The following is a 19,781-nucleotide window of genomic DNA, read 5'->3' as shown; positions in this document are numbered from 1 at the left end:
CTTCATCTGAGAGCATGAGCATCCTCGTAAATGTGAGTAAGGTGACAGCAATTGGTCAGCTTTCCAAACTGAAATGTCAGTGCTTATTTTCAGGTACTGCACTATTTCTGCGTACAGAAACTTGTTTACACACTAATAGGTTAGCTAAGGTTTGGAAGTACAAGGAGCCCAGCTGCAAGTGGAAAAGCAGAGTTTGTAGTAGATGCTGACTACATTCTGTAGGCTGAAAATAAATAAGGGAAGAGTTTTTCCCTGGGGAGGGACTTTTTATAAGGTCCTGTAGTGACAGGACAAGGGGCTTTAAACTGGGAGAAGGTAGATTTAGACTAGATATCAGAAAGAAACAGGTTGCTCAGTGAGGTTGTGAATGCCACCTCCCTGGAAGCATTCAAGGTCAGGTTGGATGGGGCTGTGAGCAACCTGGTCTAGAAGGAAGTGTCCCTGCCTATAGCAGAGGGTTGGAACTAGATGACCTTAAGGGTCCCTTCCAACCCAAACCATTCAATGATTCCATGAGAAGCAGAGTGACAGCTTTGTGCTCAGCTCTCAGAGCACCTCCAGCTTCCCTCAGAATGATTTATTTCTCACTTTACTCTGTATTTATTAAGCAGTTTGTGGTGCTGTGCTAAGGAAGCTGGAAACACAGCAGAAATATCCATTTTCCCTGCGCACTGCAGATCAGCAGCGACACAAACACTTTGAAACCCGGTGTCACCATGCAGGGCTGTGTCAAACACACGTCTATTTCCTGAGTTACACAAGAAGGGAAAGCTTACTGAAATGTTTGCATGTGTATGTTGGACAGGACAGCCTGAAAGCTCTGCTTAATGACATGAGTGGATTTTAATGTAATTAAAAGTTACTCTGATATCTAATCGCTCCATAAAGAATGTTGTGGGATTTTTTCTACTTCCCCAGCTCTCACTGACCATTGCTGTCAGTAGGAATGAGCGCACTGAGTCTGCAGTGGTGAGTCTGACATTTCAATGAGCCAATGTGCAGGATTTGCAGCACTGAATATCCCGGCCTCTATTGATGACAGATTTCAGGGAATGGGAGAGGAAAAGATAGAAAATAACACCTTTTTTGCCTCTTTTATACCAACTGAAGTTGAGAGAGACATCAGCAGGTGATAGGATTGGATCCAAGTCTAGAATCTGTCCCTTGAAATGCCTTTAAAAGCCTCATTTGCAATGGGACTGAATAAAACATGAGTTGAAACACTGTGCCTTGCTCAGCTGTGCCATGAGGAAAAGTTAGTGGTGGAAGAGGGGTGACCCTTCCCTGGTGGCTGTGGGAGCTGCAATCCTAGGAATTACAGCTTGGCCACACAGTAGTAGACTGACAGATACTCCATACACTGGAAAATTTCTAGATTTGTTTGATCGTCTCACCACTTTTTTTCTAACAAAAATATTTGCTGCACCTAAATCATATAGTGCCTGGCCACAGGCTTCTTTCAGAAAATAAATAAAGATTACAGGGAATGTTTGCACTATGTATGTTAGATGGTCACACTGCAGTACAACTCAGAGCACCTGAAGTTGAGTACCTGAGTTGTCTGTATGGTCATGGAACCACAAGTGACACCCAAAGGGTGACTCAGAGCATCCAAGATAGGTGTTGGAATGCAGAAGATGGGGCTTCACCTTGCCTGCAGCAATTCAAGTGAGAGATGAAGGGCTCTATGTCCTCTCATGAGCCACCTTGTCATCGGTAAGGTGAAGTAAATCTTCCCTCCCCTCCCTTCCCCTTCCATTCCCTTCCCTATCTTGTTGTCCATAGCTCATCTGCCACTGCACAATGTAAGATACCACTGGCAATACAGCTCTAGCTAGGCTGACAGCCCTGTAGGATGCTCCTCTTAACAGAGCAGCATATATGCATATCCCGTCTCTCTAAAACTGCTTCCCTTCATCTCCTCACTTCCCAGAGGGCGATCAACTGCCATAGGACAGGAGAAATATTTTGCTGCTATCACCCAGACTTGAGTTTCATTTCCAGGAAGAATGCAGTAGGATGAAACCACCTTGCCACTGCTGGGACACTGCCAGTACTGCAGGTGATAGCAGATTGTAGCCAGCTGCCCCTTGCCATGTCCTCCTGGCTGTACCCAGCAAAACCCTCCTTCACGGTACAAGCCGACTGCAGGGAGAATTCCAGGTAATGATGAACATTCTTTTTACACCCAGAGCAGTTCTGTATATGCCAAGGAGATTTCCACACTACTTTGGGAAACACTAGTATCTTCTGGTACCATTCAGAACATTGTGTCCTCACATATAACACATTTTTCCTGCCCATAAATTCACTCAATTACATCTAATCTTATCCTAAATGAGCCACCCTTGGTGTTCAGAGCTTCCAAATACTTGTGGAGGGCTATCACATCCTCTTCCCTTACTCATCATTTGGACATATGATTTGTGCAGAACTACTTCAGCCTTCTTTCACCGAGCTACTCCCTCCTACCTCTGGTTTGTGGTGGTGTTCTCTGAACAATCTCCACTCCACCTGCATCACCCCAGGCCAGAGGTGCACAGAAATGCTCACATCAGCACAGGTGTGGCTCTGGTGCAGCCCTATGCACATCTCCACCTGCGATGTGACACCTCTGCATGCAGCCCCAAATCACAGTGCCTTGCCTTGCACTGCAGCAGGGATGCTAACCAACACACCTGCCAGCCAGCAGTCTGCTTTCCAGGTTTCCCTGTCCTATCAACTAGCAGTGGTTTGGATTATTTCCCCCAACAGTATTAACCTCAATTTTCCCAGGCACAATCTTATTTTGCTATCTCCTGCTTCTATTTCCAATCTCTCCAGTTTCCCCCTGTATGGCTATATCTCCCTTCCTTTGCTTTAGCCCATTTAGCCCAAACTAGAGAGAAAGGTGATAGGAGCCCGGATGTGACCCAGGAACTCTGACAGCCACTTTGCAAAGAGGTCACCCAGTCCACAATATCCCACCTCTCCAGGCACACTGACACACTGTGTATTAACAAACGCCTGCAGCCTGCCTCGGGAGCAGGAGCACAGTGCTTTGGCCAGCAAGCTGTTGCACATCTTCCCTCTTCAGAAACAGCCTGGATCGTCTTGCACCTCCTGCTCTCCAGGAGGTGGCTGACCTTCTCGAATCCATTTAATCAAACCAGGCTTTAATTTTTAGTTCTTTATGTAGAGTTACTCTTGGTTCACAAACATTTTCAGCAGCTGCTCACGGCCTTTCATCATTGCAGCTCTCACTTCCCCGGGGCTTTTTCCCACTCAACAACTGAGGCATCGTGTCTGCCGACAGGCAGTGCACGTTATTAATTTCCGTGCCTTGAGCCTTTAGACAATCATCTCTTTAGCAGGAAATGGCTTACATTTCACTAGACTGCAAATGATCTTGGAAACTAAGTCTGACCTAATCTGGGGAAGGTTCCCAGCACCCAGCTGTCTGACAAGCAGGGCCAGCTCCACAGAGTGTGGTGTGAGCCCAGCCCTGGGGCCTGGACAACGCACAGAGGAGTCGTACGCTTGAGCTCCCTATGCATTAACCCGGTCCCTCAGCTCTCCCCTTCCTGCTCCCCCAGCATGTGGGGTACAATGGTCAGCAGATGGCCATCAGGAAGATAACCTGGAAAGCAAAGTCTCTGCACTACACACTATAGCGTTACTGGGTAAAGGCACATTAATGCTGTCTCCACCAGCTCTGCTTCATCATGAGAGGAGCCAAGGCTGGTGCGCTCAGTGCAGAACTCATTAGTGGAGCATTCTGAGTCCTTCCAAGGAGAGAAGGAGTATGCTGAGCTCCTGTACAGCTTCAGATAGAGCTGAGGGGCCCTGGTCCAATGGCAGGGGTTTGAGGTAGACCTTGCAAAGCCCTAAGAAAACTTCAGTACCTGCGGACATCAGCAGTGGGATTGCCCTCTCTTCACTCAGACCTCCATAATGGTGTCATGTACGCTGAGCCTCTTTACAGCCAGTGGTGAGAGAGAAAAATCATTTGGGTACAATTCACCTGATTGTCCTGCTTCTTTATGGATGAGATAATTCAAAATCCTAGAATCAAGCAGTGGCAATGAGTGGAGCTCTGCTGACTACAGGTCCGATCCAATGCCTCTTACCAGCCCCAGTATAGAGATTTGAGGCGGACTCACATGCAAAGCATCTCTGCAAATCTGAAGACTGAAAACAGACAAAAGTAAGAGTGGGAAGGCAGTGAAAAGCTGCTTGTAGCTGGTCCCATGCTCTCCCTTAGCTTACCTCTTCCTGGTCGTCTCCTCCTCTGTAAGCAAGAGGCAAGACAAAAGTTGAGGAACTATTTCATCTTTCTGAAGTGCTACAGAAAGCGAGGAAGGCAGTCTGAACAAAGTAGTTACCCTGGCCCCTGAGTCTGTGCTTACCCAGGAAAAACAGCCAGAGGCATCCATGCTGGTGGGCTGGGAGCCAGCACAAGCCCCTGATGTCAGTGCAGCGCACTGCCCAAGCTAACAACCTGGAGCTTATTAGCTCAGGTGGCAGCAACTGCATCAGTCTTGTCATCATGGCCACGCTGCCATGTCTATGCAGCACCGGGCCACACCTCACATTGTTACCAGCCCTCTGTGCAAGGGCAGCTCTGGGCTGCTGGTGGTAAGAACATGCACTTATAGCCACTGCTGGCTTCAGATTAAATGTGCAAGGCCCACTTCTCTCCCACATCTATTTACACAGTAATAAACCCTATAAATAAGTCATAGCAAGTGAGAGACAAGAAGATCCAAACCTGGTTTTGGTCATCCACTTGGATCTCTGTCTCAGGAATGAGCAAATTGCCAATAATCACCCATTCCCAGTGCTCCCACCTCAGGCAGACGCATCCTACCCTCCTTGCCCATTCCCATTGCCTCTGATGTGCCATGCTTCTGCTCTCCCTTACACGAAACCACTTCCAGCTTTCAGGTCTCTGGGGACTCCTTTGCTGTGCCTCACTGCCTCCATAGGAAGAGCTTTGGGGCACAGGAACTGCCCCAGTGTGTGCCTGACCTGAGGGGCTGATGCTCTGACATAAGGGGCTGGGTGTGGTGGGCTGGGCATCACCAGCATTGCTTGAACTGGGGACTCTCATTCTGCCTTCATTCTCCCAGTTCTCTTGTCCTAGACTCACCACAGAATCATTAAGGTTGGAAAAGACCTTAAACTGAACAATCCCAGCTCCCTCAGCTGCTCCCCATAAGCCTTGTGCTCCACACCCCTCACAGCTTCGTTGCCCTTCTGTGGACACGCTGCAGGGCCTCGATGTCTCTCTTGTAGTGAGGGGCCCCAAACTGAACACAGCACTGGAGATGCTGACATTCCCTTATCCCCTGATGTCACAGACCTCCTGTCCCCTCTTGCGTACTAAAAGCTATCTCAGAAGTTGCAGATGTTGTGAACGCGATGAAAGCACACCGCCACTAGAGCAGTGGGGCAAAGCACTGCTGCTTGTTGCTTCCTTTAGTCCTTTCCGACAGGTTTCCCACCGCACAGTAGGAAGCCCTGAACTCAGCACCTCACGCGCTTACAAATAAGGGCTGTGCGCGGCTCGCCCGCCCCCGGCTTCACAGGGCCGCCCACCCCGCGCAGCGCCGGGCCCCACAGCCGCCCTCTCGCCGCCGGCCGGGGGTGGGCGGGGCGGAGGTGCCACCTGCCGGCGGCGGGGCTCCACGGCAGCGGCCCGCGGGCTTCCCTGCCTCCTCGCCGCGGCCCGGGCTCAGGATCCCGGGCTTTGACGGCCGCTTGTCGCGCGCGTTAGGCGCTGCCCGGGGCGCGGGCTGGCCGTGTTCGTGCTTCTGTGGTTCGGACTGCGGCTGCGCGAAGTTTGCTCCCGAGCTGTGCGATTTCGGCAGCTCTGGTGGACCGTCGGCCGATCCGTCTGTGCCTCACACCCGCGGTCCGTGCCCGCTGCTGCACAGCACTCCTGTGCGCCCGCCGGGCACCGCGGGCTGGCGGAGCTCTACCAAAACCAAAACCGTTGCAAAAGTTAAGTCTGGTGTGCTGGAAATTGTGTGAACGAGCGGCTTCTGGATAAGGTCAAAGCCTGGGGCTGTTTCTGTTAGTTTTCCTTCGGTGAGCGTGCTGATTGGCCGGGTTTTGTTCCTGTGGTGTAGCGCAGCTTTGCTCCTAAGGCATCCCAGTCCTTCCTGGGCTGTCGAACTTGGGGTCAGGAAACAAGCGCTGCGCTGCTCTGTGCGCTGAGATACCGGCATGCAGGTTCCAGAATGGAAAAGAACCACAACTGTGCATCCAAGTGATAAGGCTTCCGTGAAACGGAGGTACTGACTGGAGTTAGGAACAGCATTAGAACTAGTTTTTTATTAGATTTTGCTTGGTGACTGCTTGCATGAATGACTGAAGTTCAATAAAACCATAGAAGGAATAAAACATTGTAAGTTACAAGCAATTGAAAGTGCAGAAAGAACAATGCTGTCCATGAGAACAGAGGCTCTTAAAGTGTTACCACTTCCATGGCAGCGTTAGGTGCAGCACACACAGTGGGAGCCGTCCTTCGCAGTGCTGCCATTGCTGGGGCATCCCAGCATCCCAAGGCTGCTGCGTGCTCATTGCCCACGTAAAGGCAATTAATGACTACAGAGTAAACAGCCACCAGTTTGCAGAGTAAATATCTAAATTAAAGGGATTAGATATGAGTGCTGCTATCGCAGCACAAGTGGCTCATTGATTGCCACTGAAAATAATACACTTATTAGCACAGCCTGGGAGCGGGGGGCTGCAGGGCTGAGTGAATGCAACCACTCAGTGAGTACGAAATCGAGCTGAACAGCTTCTGATCTGAGTTAATGCACTGGGTATCAGTGAGCAGGGTGGACAGTGGGGATGTTACAGACTGCTTCCTTCTCTCTCCCCTTGCTCCCCCAGCAATGCATTTGTCTAGGACTTGTCCCTGGCTCATGGACACAGTGATTGATCCCAAGGATGTGTCCTGGAAGAGGAGAAAATAGAAGCGTGGGGTTGTTCAGATGATGTTTTGCAGCCCTGGTGTGGGCAGCCAGGCTGGGTAGCCTTCAGGTTCCCTTCCTTGCTAACTGTGAGGAGAGAAAAGGTAGCAGATCTGTTCTTGCTGTATAAATATTGTGTCTTTTAGCAATGGGATGTAAGAAATTCATCCCCAGCCGGTCCTTACTGTGGAAATAGGTTCCTACTGCAGACTAACAAGTGGCACAGAAGAGTTACAAAGCTTTACATCAGCTGCAATCCGGGGTCCTGCTGAGAGCAACTGGTCTGTGAGGCATGACTGCATATGAACTTCTGGTTGTGGGGCTGCGCTCCATGAAAACTGTGGCTTTAGAAACAGAACAGGGCCATCTTCACCCTCTGGGCTTCACCTCCTGAGTGGAGGAGTGTGAAAATGTAGATCATGGAATGGTTTGGCGTAGAAGGGACATTAAAGCCCATCCAGTTGTGAGCAGAGCTGCCACTCAGCAGATTAGCCTGCTCAGAGCCCTTCCTACCTGTCTTTGAGCACCTCCAGGGTTGGGGCATCCACAGCTTCTCTAGGCAGCCTGTTGTATGCCTGCATGGCTGCACTGATGGCCCAAGGCAAAGCCACCCAGCGGCAGGAAGGATGATGGTGTGCACACAGTGCATGGGGCTCTCTCTTTTGCAGAGGAGCATGGACAAGGGCTGTCCTCCCACAGGCAGGGCTGCCAGCTGCAGGCTGAGGTAATGCTGTCACTTGGCTGCCCACAGGTATCACACAAACAAACTGCACAAAATGAATGTCATGGAGCTGCTTGAGGGAAGGGTCAGGAAGGGGTTAGGGAGAAGTTCTTCACCAGAGGACAGTGGGCATGGAACAGGCTGCCCAGGGCAGTGGGCACGGCCCTGAGTTCCAGAGTTCAAGGAGTGTCTGGACAGCACTCTCAGACATTAGGTTTGGATTTTGGGTGGTGCTGTATAGAGCCAGGAGCTGGACTCAGTGATCCTCATGGGTCCCTTCCAACTTGGGATATTTTATGATTCTGTGAACACAAAACCAGCATCAACATAACAGGGCATGTAAATATGAGACCAGAGGAGGGAAAACCAACTAGTCCTTCAAGAACTGCACTCCAAGCTCCTTTATCTCCATATTTGATCTCAAAGGGAAGGTTAAAAATGTTCATTTACCCATGGCAACTTCTTGGATTCACAGAATCAACCAATGGTAAAGATGAGTAGTTTTTTTTTCCCCCCTCCTCTTCTGGCTGAGCACTATGAGTACTGCAGTTTTTTCCATTTTATTTGCAGTTTTTGCATATCATATGTCAAATGTCCAGCCCATTTCACTGCTAACAAACCTTTACACATGCAGGAATGTTTGTGTAATCAAAGAAAATATTTTTAAGTGTCAGGACTGAGGAGTTTTAAACCATAGGAGATAAGACTCTGAATCCTGGCTCAAGGCCTGGAAGCTGTGAGGCAGACCAATGGAAAATGCAGAAGGTCGTGTTCAGAGTACTGGCTTTTTCCAAACACAGAATCCCAGGTACTTGGCCTTTCAACTCAACCTAGACATTGTGTTTTTGGGAGCTTATTTGAAACGAGCAAACGGCATTAAGCAAACAAACAAACGGACTCCCTTCCTCCCCCACACTCAGACTAACCCTATTTCAGCCCTGTTTCCTATGCAGGGCTGTAAAAACTGTTCAAGAAGATGTTAATGGCTTTTTCCAATTTCTAGCCATAAATAGCATCCCTGCACTGAAGAGGAATGCTAGCAAAAAGTTAAAGTATAACCCAACCGTTCTGTCCAAGGCCTCACACTGCCTAACTTCCCATTGTCAGCTTCGCCTTTCAGGAAAGCTATGTGGATAAATAACAGGAATATTAAGGACAATACAAACATTTGCATTCTTTCCACACCTTCAAGTTGCTTTTGAAGCTTTCCTGTACAAAGTTAGGAACAAAGCACGAAAGGAAGTTGGGTTCTGTCCCAGTTTCAGAAGGTGGGCTGTCAGATACCAAATCGTGTAAGTGCTGTGGAAACTCCAAAAGCTGGCACCACTGAATTACAGTTCTCTGCCTGCAGGTCTCTGTTCCTGCTTGCCTCCTCTTTTAGCTGAGTTTCTAAAGGCTTCAAAGGTGGATGCTGCCCTTCAGTGGCACTTGGAGGGCTGATAGTGTTTTCAAAAAACAAAAGCAAATGATGCTGCCCTGACAGAGGGAAGAACAAGGTCAATCATGCTATGCAAATCAGCTGTTAGAGAAAATCAAAACAGAGGAACCTGCCAGCCCCACTGCATAGACTGAACATGAATAAACAAAACTTGATTCCTGCTTATTTTTATCATCAGAGAAGGGAGAAGGTGAAAGAGGAAAATACGTAAGTGCAAAAATACTTAGGTAATGCCATGAATTCAGCAATGACTTTGGAAACAAAGCTTAAACAATAATCTTGTTGCTATAAAGCCCTGCATGTTCAAGCTAAGCGTGCATCCCATCCAGAAGACGTAGCTAAGGACTTCTGAGGATCTGGCAGATGTTTAAATGCTATTGGGAAGGACCCTGGCTCTGAATATCTTTGCTCTCCTTTTATTAGGTTAGTGCTTTTTAGTTCTTGACAGAAACTTTCATAAAAAAATCCAACCAGTTCTGAAAATCCACCTGCAATGTCGCACAGCTGCTGAACACTATTTGTGAATTTCAAGACTTTTGTTACAGAAATGCCAGGTTGTATGGGAACTGCTGAATCACGGCCTGAACCTCTGATTGATCACCTGAGGCGAGCACTGAGTCAGTCATGGGAGCACAGGTGAAGGCAATTCTCCTGTGCTGCTGGAAGGGTGGAGCCTGGCTGCACCTCTCCTAAGGCCCATTTAAGAGCTGACTGCCAGTGAGGAAGGAGTTCTTCTGGAGATTCCCTCTCCTGGAGCTTCATAAGTGAGCTCAGGATACAGGTGAGTGTCCTATCTTTTCTGCTTTGGTGTGATAACTATGCGGCCAAGCTCTTTGATATACTGTAACATCTGTACATTCATTGATTGTACACTTGGTGAGGCAGGCATGCCAAATATACTTTATACCATGTCCTTTCTGTGGAATTTCTATAAATGGGTCAGGGGAGAACATCACCCCCCTTAGATAAAATGATCCCTGGAGAGATCCCAGAGTTTCTGGGTTCCACTTATTACTAATTAGCTACCATAGTTGAGAAATGGGGTCCCCTGCGTTCTGTGGGGGATATTTCTCTTCTGTGTGATGGAATACTTTCAAGGATTAGACAGAGACATCCTAACTACAAAAGAAAGGCAGTTAGCTGCCTTGACAGTGGCATGGCCACTGTTAAATGCCTTAAATCAAGCTGAGATAAGAGCTGACACCTTGGAAAGTGAAAATCAGCTATTAAAAGATCGTATTGAAAAACTGGAATGGGAACTTACTGTATTAACAGGGAAAAGACCAAGTTTACATTCCCTGATAGGTCAGGTCTAAGTATTTCTATAGATAATAACTACACCTCTGAAGTAACAGACCTGGTTGAACAGGAAAACAAAAACTCTGAGTCAGATTTCCACTTATGGTGGATTCCTTGGAACTCAGTCCTGTTATAACCCAAAAGTCAAAGAAAGTACAAGATAGACAGGAGATGCCCCCTGCCCAAATGCATTTACACGTAACGGCTAGCCCATATACACCAACAGATCTAATGGATATGTTGCAGCGATTTTTGGCAGAGGCCAAAAGAGAGCGTGGTTACTTAGATTATGGGATTCAGGGGCCGAAAGCGTCATGGTTAATGGGCCAGAAGTATCAGAATTGGCCACTGTGACGGTACACCCTGCCCTCAGGCAGGGACTGTATGCTGCTGTTCAGTATAACAATGAGAACCATTCAATTATAGACTGGTTAATAGTAGCATACCGCATGGTTTGGCTGAACAAATCAGATATCCCATTAAACACAGGATTATGGTCCTCCGTGGAGGATCTTCTCAAAATTATATTTGTGAACTGGGCATAAGAAAAGCAGTATATGAGAACTCATTTGAAAGCCCAGATATGGTGAAGTTTTCAGCATGTATGTGAGATTTAATCTTACAGCAGGCCCCTTCTCACCTGTATGGGACCTTGGTTTCCATGTTAAACCCCCTGGTGGCCTTGAAGGCTGTGATTCAACAGGCTGCCCAGTAGCTGATCTGGGGGATGGTCAGAGCAGCCAATGGGCAGAACTGCGAGCGGTGTGGATGGTTATAACCAAGGAATCTGGTGATGGTATCCTGAACATCTGCACAGATAGCTGGGGGGGTGTGTACTGGGGGCTCACTCTTTGGATTGAGCAGTGGGCCACCCAGGAATGGGCTCTTTGTGCCTGGCTGACGTGGGGCAAGGACACGTGGTTAGATATATGGAGTACAGCCCAACACAGGACAGTATATGTTTACCATGTTTCTCGTCATCAGCCCTTACAGTCACTGGGAAACAATGAAGCCGACATGCTGGCCCGAGTTCGATGGATTGAGAATCTGAGAACATTGCCCGTTGGTTACATCAGAAGCTACAGCATGCAGGACAAAAGACAATGTGGGCAGCTGCTAAAGCATGGGGACTGCCCATACAGCTACCTGACATCATCCAGGATTGCGATGCTTGCTCTAAGAGAGACTGAGATTGTTGCCCGAAACAACAGCCCATCTTGCTAGAGGACACAATCCTCTCCAGTGATGGCAGGTCGATTACATTAGGCCCCTTCCTTGGTCTGAGGGGGTGAGATATGCCCTGACCTGCGTCGACACTGCAAGTGGACTGCTGCAGGCCTATACAGTGCTGAAAGCAAACCAGGCATATTCCATCAAGGCACTCACTAAACTGATGTCTGCCTACTGGACACCTCAAGTCATCGAGAGCGACCAAGGGACTCATTTTACTGGTGCAACAATACAACCCTGAGCAAAAGAAAATAATTTTGAATGGTGATTCCATTTGCCATAAAATCCAACGGGGGCAGGCCTTGTTGAACATTATAACAGTACTCTTAAGGCTGCCCTGAAGACAGATTCCCAGTCCCTGCAGGGGTGGATGAAAAGACTTTATGAAACCTTGCAGGACCTGAATGAAAGACCTCAAGATGGCAGACTCAGTGCCCTGAGAATGTTGCAGACAACATGGGCCACCCCGCTTAGGATCCAAGTTACGGGCACTGATCATCAGGTAAGACCCCAGATTGGTAATGAAAATAATCTTCTGCTCCCTGCCCCTGAGAACTTAGATCCAGGCACCCATAGAATAAAATGGCCTTGGAAGGTGCAGGTAGGACCCAAGCAGTGTGGCCTACTTGCACCTTGGAGGTGGGAGGCTCAGTAGTCCCTCCAGTAATAGGTACGTGGCCTACTGATATTGTGGTCAACAGTCCAATCTTCATTGCTAAAGGGACCCCCATCGTGTCCCTGTGGCAGATCAGGACACCTCCTTTGGTGCCTGATATTGTTATGGAGCCACAGACATCCGGCCAGAAGGTGTGGTACAGGCAGCCAGGATGTGCCCCAGTACAAGCGGAAGTGTTGACCCTGGATAGAGATACAGCCTGTATCTGGAGAGCTGACCTTCCCCTCCTGGTACCTCTGAAACATCTGTATTACTCCCTGTGAGTCTGTGAGCCTTTAGGATCACCGGAAGGAAAGAAATGTCATCAAAGATTTCAGTGTTGCTGTCAGGTCACGTGCAACACCCGGTGATGGTCTGCATGGGACTGATGGAACATAGAATGGACCTGCACCTCAGGACCTCATGCCTTCAGTTACATCATTGAGCACTGGCCCATAGAAGAATATGGACATCCACTGATCATCACTTGTCTTAAATTGTACCAACATGCGTTGGGGTGGAAATGGTATAAGTGCTGCGATATAGCGGATCTCTGTATTAGGAAAAGCTCAACCTGATCATTTGTTCATGCTGTGAAGGGGTGGAGCGTATGGGAACTGCTGAATCATGTCCTGAACCTCTGATCACCTGAGGCAAGCAATGAGTCAGTCATAGGAGCACAGGTGAAGGCAATTCTCCTGTGCTGCTGGAAGGAGTGGAGCCTGGCTGCACCTCTCCTAAAGCCCATTTAAGAGCTGACTGCCAGTAGGGAAGGAGCTCTTCTGGAGATGGAGTTTCATAAGTGAGCTCAGGATACAGGTGAGTGTCCTATCTTTTCTGCTTTGGTGTGATAACTATGCGGCCAAGCTCTTTGATATACTGTAACATCTGTACATTCATTGATTGTACACTTGGTGAGGCAGGCATGCCAAATATACTTTATACCATGTCCTTTCTGTGGAATTTCTATAAATGGGTCAGGGGAGAACATCACCCCCCTTAGATAAAATGATCCCTGGAGAGATCCCAGAGTTTCTGGGTTCCACTTATTACTAATTAGCTACCATAGTTGAGAAATGGGGTCCCCTGCGTTCTGTGGGGGATATTTCTCTTCTGTGTGATGGAATACTTTCAAGGATTAGACAGAGACATCCTAACTACAAAAGAAAGGCAGTTAGCTGCCTTGACAGTGGCATGGCCACTGTTAAATGCCTTAAATCAAGCTGAGATAAGAGCTGACACCTTGGAAAGTGAAAATCAGCTATTAAAAGATCGTATTGAAAAACTGGAATGGGAACTTACTGTATTAACAGGGAAAAGACCAAGTTTACATTCCCTGATAGGTCAGGTCTAAGTATTTCTATAGATAATAACTACACCTCTGAAGTAACAGACCTGGTTGAACAGGAAAACAAAAACTCTGAGTCAGATTTCCACTTATGGCAGATTCTTTAGAACTCCATGACTACGTAGCCAAGCTCTGTGGTATGCTATAACATCTGTATATTCATTGATTGTACACAGGTGCTTGTAAAACATCTCAAGCTATGATCATTTTTTCCCCTAGTTACTCTATTCAGTATCCTAAAGTAGCTGAATGAAAGTGATTTTGACTCTGGTGCTTATGGAAAGAATGGACACAATGCCATACTCTTTTTTTCAGTTCAAGTTTTACTCCCAATTGCACAAAGGTTGAAAAGGTTTTCAGAGATTGAAAATCAGTATAATAATTTTGGTTTCATGTATAAAACCACAACCAGAAGGATACAGGAATTGTGTGATGGTTCCAACATGCAGCATGGAAGTGTCATACAAACTAATTTTATCTTATACAATGTTTTTCTTCTACATTCTCTGCTTCTCCAATAACTGTACAACACCTGCAGATTTGTAAGGTTAAAATATTTTGACGAAATACCACATTATGGGAGATTCCAATGAATTTGTACAGTTTACAGTACAAAATAATGACAAGTCAGAGCATTGCTAAGAGTTTATTCGGAAGCTTTTACTTTCAGTTCTTATATCACAAAAGACATGTTTAATGTTTACAACAAGTATTAGAAACTGAGATGTTTTTATTTCTACTATTATAAAAGTAACAGAGGAGACCATTCTGAGCCATCTTCAAAATGCAGACCAATCTTTTTTTGTATATAAACTGTACACAAAAAACAAGGCACTATACATTTTTGGATATTAAAGTATAAAGGTTGATTCGCATAGTTTCTCAAGAAATCCATGCTATAAATACAAACGCTTTGTTCAGTTTAGCACCTGAAGCAGCACTGAGAACAATTCATTGCCTATTGCAAAGAGAAACTTTTCAGAATGCGCATGAGATACATATTGGTGGTTTAGCTAATTCAGTACAAGCAACTGCCATCCAGCTACTGTTCTGTAGTTCTGACATTGAAGTCTTGAGAGTGAATATATATTGCATTGTTAAATACATACTTGTTCTATGTGTTTATATAAATATAAATTCTTTGTAATCCACAAACTAACAAAATAACACTTTACAAAGAGAACTTCCTCAAAAACAAAAATGGCAAGTATTGGAGATAGCCAAAGGACAGCTACAGCAGTAGCTCAAGAAACTACTGTTTAAGTGCATAGGAGAGCTGAGCTTAAACATAACCTTCAAAGTCAAATTTGAATTCCACTTCCAAAGAGTTCTCTTGGCCTTTTAAAATATTACACACCTCCAGATAGGTAGTCACTAATAATTTCAGATTATCTCTATTTTGTAAATGTGGAGCACAGATTTGCTAAAGGGCACAGAAAGTGATAACAGACATCCCTTTGGTGCTCAATCCAATAGATACAGCTTAAAAAAGTCCTTTTGCCTTCTTCAGATTAACCTGTTTCCATGATGGCAGCGCGTTGTACTCTTCTCTTGTCATCTCTAATGCAACCTGCATGGAAAACAAGAGGATACGCCCCTAATAAGCCACGCAGCAAAACCATCAGATGACTTAACAGCAAGGTTGGACAGAAACACACAGAGTATTATTGTACCCATTCTCTCCTTACCTCAAAATCCTCATCCGAAAGATAAATTTCAAGCTTCAGAGGATCAACTCCCTCAGGTAAAGGCCTGGCTAAGAGATCAGCTAAGGGATACACAGTTTTACACAGCTTGGCCAGCACATCTTCTACAAGGATTATCTGATTAGAAACATCAGCATCCTAGGGGGAGAAAAAGAAAACGCTCAGTTCAGGATCACAGTGCTGAATCCATCAGCTGCTTGTGTCACTCTGAGGACGGCGTGGGATCAACCTATGTTGCCTGGCTCGTAGAGCACAGAGCTGGGCCTGTAGGTCTGCACATTGCCTACCAGCCTTTGCCTACAACCATTTCACAGCCACAATAATGTCTGCGCTTTGCAGAAGGAATTCCTGCACTTTAAGAATCTCAGCTTAAGGTCAACTTGTGTGTTTAAATTCATGAATCCAGCAGTTTCCTCTTTGGATCGCCGCAGGAGATTTACAGAGAGATTTACATTTGCAAATGTGATTTGCCTTGAGATTCCCCTTCACTGAAGGCTTTTAAAAGAGTCATGTAAATTCAGCTGGGATGGTGCTTCCCAGGTGGGGAAGTTCATACTGGAGCTCTTTGTGGAGCATGTCTCTCTCCAGCTCATTCAATGTGGAGGACTGACCAGAGCTGAAGGTTGCTGCCTGTTTCCCAAAGTTGTAACAGTTGTTCTGCTAAATGCTAATAACCGTTTCTATGGGATGATTCAGACAGCACTTCACTCCAGTTCTGTTTTTAGCAAAAAACAGCATGAGAAGTTGCATGAAAAAGAACTGGGAATGCCTCTGATAAGTCAAAATTTGGCTTTGTTGTTTCATTTTTTTTTCCTGTGCAGACTCTTAAACCACACTTTATTAGGCTCACTCATGGGGTTTTGGGGCATGACATCGCAAAATAGCAATGTTACTGGCAACACGAGATAATTACTAGCAATAGGAAACAGTGCACACTGTGAAAGTATTTACCATTTCTGTGATCTCTGCAATGTCTTCCCTGTGTTCCCAACTTGGGAACATATTAGTGAAGGTCAGAGGCTCTAGGCCGGCATGAATGAGATAGGACTTTGGGGGCTTCTTTACATTTTTTCCTAAAAACAGCCAAAACACAAAAAAGAGAAATTAAAAGTGGTACCATATTTCCTGGTATCATCTGCCAAAAAGAACTATGCTGTAGGTAGTTAAGTAATTTGAGGCATTAGGAATGCATTTCATCATGATTTCTTTTACACATAGCATGGCATCTTCTAAAGTGGAATAGTTGTTTTTGTTTGTTTGTTTTTGGTGTTTTGACACGTGCTTTTTACTGTATCTGACCACAAAGATTAAAGCATGTACACTGATGAAAACTTTACAGTTACTTCCTAATTCAGTGTACATCTTATCTTACAAAAAAAAAAAAAAGTGAGGATAGCTTTAGCAGAATGTGATGATCTGAAATCAGCCAAATTCAGGTAAAAAAAAGCCTCGTATGCCCGGAAGTGTCCTACCATCAGCAAGTACCGAGGAAGCTTGAAAGGCTATGTGAGAATGTGTAAACTGTCCTTAACTTGGGATCCTGACATTTGACAAAATGACTATGTCACAACAAATTCAAAGGAACAGGATCTGCAAGTTAAAAAGAAGTACTGCAATAGCTAGGTGGCAAATTCTGCTGATGTTTAAATTTGTATAAAACATGTGAGAGAACACTATATATGGCAGTAAGCTCTGTCTAGGAGTGATGCCATGTAAGAGAAAGGGTTGAAGTCATTACACCAAGAACAACTGAATAAAGGCCCTGTTGCTTGAATGAATTCATACCACAAAGATTCAAAAGCACCAGTAAACTCAAATGCCCTTGGAAAGAGGCAGACAGGCAGTCGGGGCTGGGAGGAGCTATCATTCTGAAAAATATTGTACCTTCTCTTTAGTTGGATTAAAACACATCACTCTAATCAGATTGTTTTTCCAGACAGGAGATGGAAAAGCTGAACATGTTGCCAAGTCCAGAATCAGGAGAAACTAACACAACAGTATCACACAACCTTGCTTCTGAAAGCTGTATCTTCTTGCAAAATTCTATATGTAATTCCAGAGCATCTTTAAAAAATAAGGATTTACTCAAAAAAATATCAATCTGATAAAGAAGACTTTGTTCAGTCTCCACCATATGGTCTTCATTTTTGTGGGAAGATCTGAAAGAACATGGCCACCTACCATCTGCTAGGGAGCACCCCACAGCACTGATGTAACACCTATGCTGAATGCAAATGGAGAGCATGGCTGGACATCTTTGTTCCAGTAAGCTTGCTAAATGTCAACATTACAGTTTTGGCTTAACATCAGATATTGGTAGCAAGCTGATTAGAGAGAGCATGTTAGCATGAAATTGAACAGTAGAGAAAAAGCTCTATGGAGCAGTCAAATAAATGTATTAGAATGTGAATGCTCCAACCACACAATTTAGACAGGAGGTTTATTATCTGAATACTTGATGCTAAGTCCTCTCTTCCACGTGTTTGCACTGTGGTTTATTTGTTCACTCTACCATGAATGATTCAACAAGTACTTAAAAATTCAACAGGTACTTTAAAACTCTGTGCTTCAAAAATATGCCAGTCTGCTCTGTTGAACTGCTCCTGTCTCAGTAGTTCAGTCGAGATACAAAAGGAGAGCTGCATGTGATAATGGACCAGTATAGGCACAGCCATCCCATAAGACTGACTTCCTACATAAACAGATAAACAATTTAATTGCATGAACTCTGCCCTCATCACAAGCTGGTCTCCACAGTCATAGTCACTGATGGTCAGACCAGTTTTTCTCTCTCCTGCTGTCTGCAGTTCAGTACTCCAGATTGCTGACTTAAAGGATAAAACCATAGAAAATCATTTTACGACGTTCTGATGAATTAAATTAAGATTTATGCACAAGGAGAATTGTTAGGTATATTCAAGGGATATCCAGAGGAGGTTATCAATCTTTTTCATACCATCATGTGATTAAACATTGCAAGCCAGGAAAGAGAGGAGTGAGAGGGAAGTAGAGGATGAAAGAAATGGAGAAAGAAGAATAGAAGAGTTGTCTTATGCTTCTAGTCACTCTACCTGTATACCAATCAGAATATTTCCTACATTTAATCTGTTGGTTTTTAATCTCACCCCCTTAGTAAGTAATGACACATAAAGTCTAGTCAGCCCTGGTAGCCTGAAGCAATGAAATTTTGAACTGGTTGACAGAACAGCCCAATGCTAGATCATGGAAGTGATGGGACAGCAAAAAAGGTCCCATTCTATGATTCTGTTACATCAACTTTGGCACAGAAATAGTACAAGTAGTATTGATCTTTAAGGGTAGTAAACTTGCTCTGTACCCATCCAACCAAAGAGGAAAAAGCTCTTACTGCTGCAAAGTTATAGTCAGGGGCTAAACAGTTTGCACCCAGCAAAAAACCTATAACATATATGCTATAGTTCAGACCCAGAAGAAGTCACTGAAGAACTTTTAACTGTGCAAACTGAGATGCAGCAAATTTAACCCCCTTTTCTCATCATCTAAGTCAGTGATGTTCAAGAAATCTAGAAAAGTATCCAAACCTCAACATGTATATCAGATTCCATTTTTTTGCTGGGGCCAGAAAACATGATTTTTGCTGGCAGAAGATTACAGCACTGCATAGGAAACACAGCTTGGGGGGGATCTTATTTCCATCTCTCTCAGTGCCTGCTGAGGAGCTCCAGGCATTTCACTGTATGGGCTCTGTCCTCTATGCTGACATTCACTTCTGCTGGGAAGCATACGGTATGAAATGATCTTACAGGTGCCTCCAATCATTCATTCTGACTGGCAAAAAAGAGACAACCTGCAGGGATGCAGTGGGAGAAGGAAGTGGCTAGCCTCTTCTTTAGGAATTCAGCCATCCCTGCTAAAGACGTTTCCATCTACTGCCTTGACTGTAGCACCCTATTCCTAAACATGCTGCTGTTTTGGCTGGACAGTGACAGGGACACCAGAAGATCAGCTACACAGTGCAGTAACACAGTCTCAGAAGGGTCACATTGCAGTGTCTCTGACAGTGGTTTTCAGCTGTCTCCTTCCAGGTGTTACCAGTTTCCCTCAGTGACACCAGGCCACTGAATAGAATCATAGAATCATAGAATCATCACAGAATCATAGAATGGCCTGGGTTGAAAAGGAACACAATGCTCATCTAGTTCCAACCCCCTGCTATGTGCAGAGTCATCAGCCACCAGACCAGGCTGCCCAGACACACATCCAGCCTGGCCCTGAATGCCTCCAGGGATGGGGCATCCACAACCTCCCTGGTTCCAGGGAGGTTCCAGTGCTTCACCGCCCTATGAGTGAAAAAATTCCTCCTAGTATCTAACCTAAACCTCCTCTGTCTCAGTTTAAAACCATTCCCCCTTGTCCTATCACTATCCACCCTTGTTAATAGCC

At 45.6% G+C, this 19,781-nt stretch overlaps 1 protein-coding gene across 1 annotated transcript in view; it reads right to left on the bottom strand.

Moving 5' to 3' along the window:
• Nucleotides 1-15,136: 15,136 nt before the first annotated feature.
• Nucleotides 15,137-19,781, bottom strand: part of SVIL (supervillin) — a gene marked incomplete at both ends in the record, with an annotated part of 70,575 nt that continues 65,930 nt past the window's right edge. The window contains 3 exon segments of the mRNA XM_079538361.1: nucleotides 15,137-15,223; nucleotides 15,342-15,497; nucleotides 16,311-16,432. Of these exon segments, the coding sequence (XP_079394487.1) occupies nucleotides 15,137-15,223; nucleotides 15,342-15,497; nucleotides 16,311-16,432 (365 nt within the window).

Source organism: Tetrao urogallus, assembly GCF_951394365.1.
Source record: "Tetrao urogallus genome assembly, chromosome: 7".
Taxonomy (NCBI): Eukaryota; Metazoa; Chordata; class Aves; order Galliformes; family Phasianidae; genus Tetrao; species Tetrao urogallus.
The sequence above is the reverse complement of the archived record's forward strand: the minus strand, read 5'-3'. Positions and strand labels throughout refer to the sequence as shown.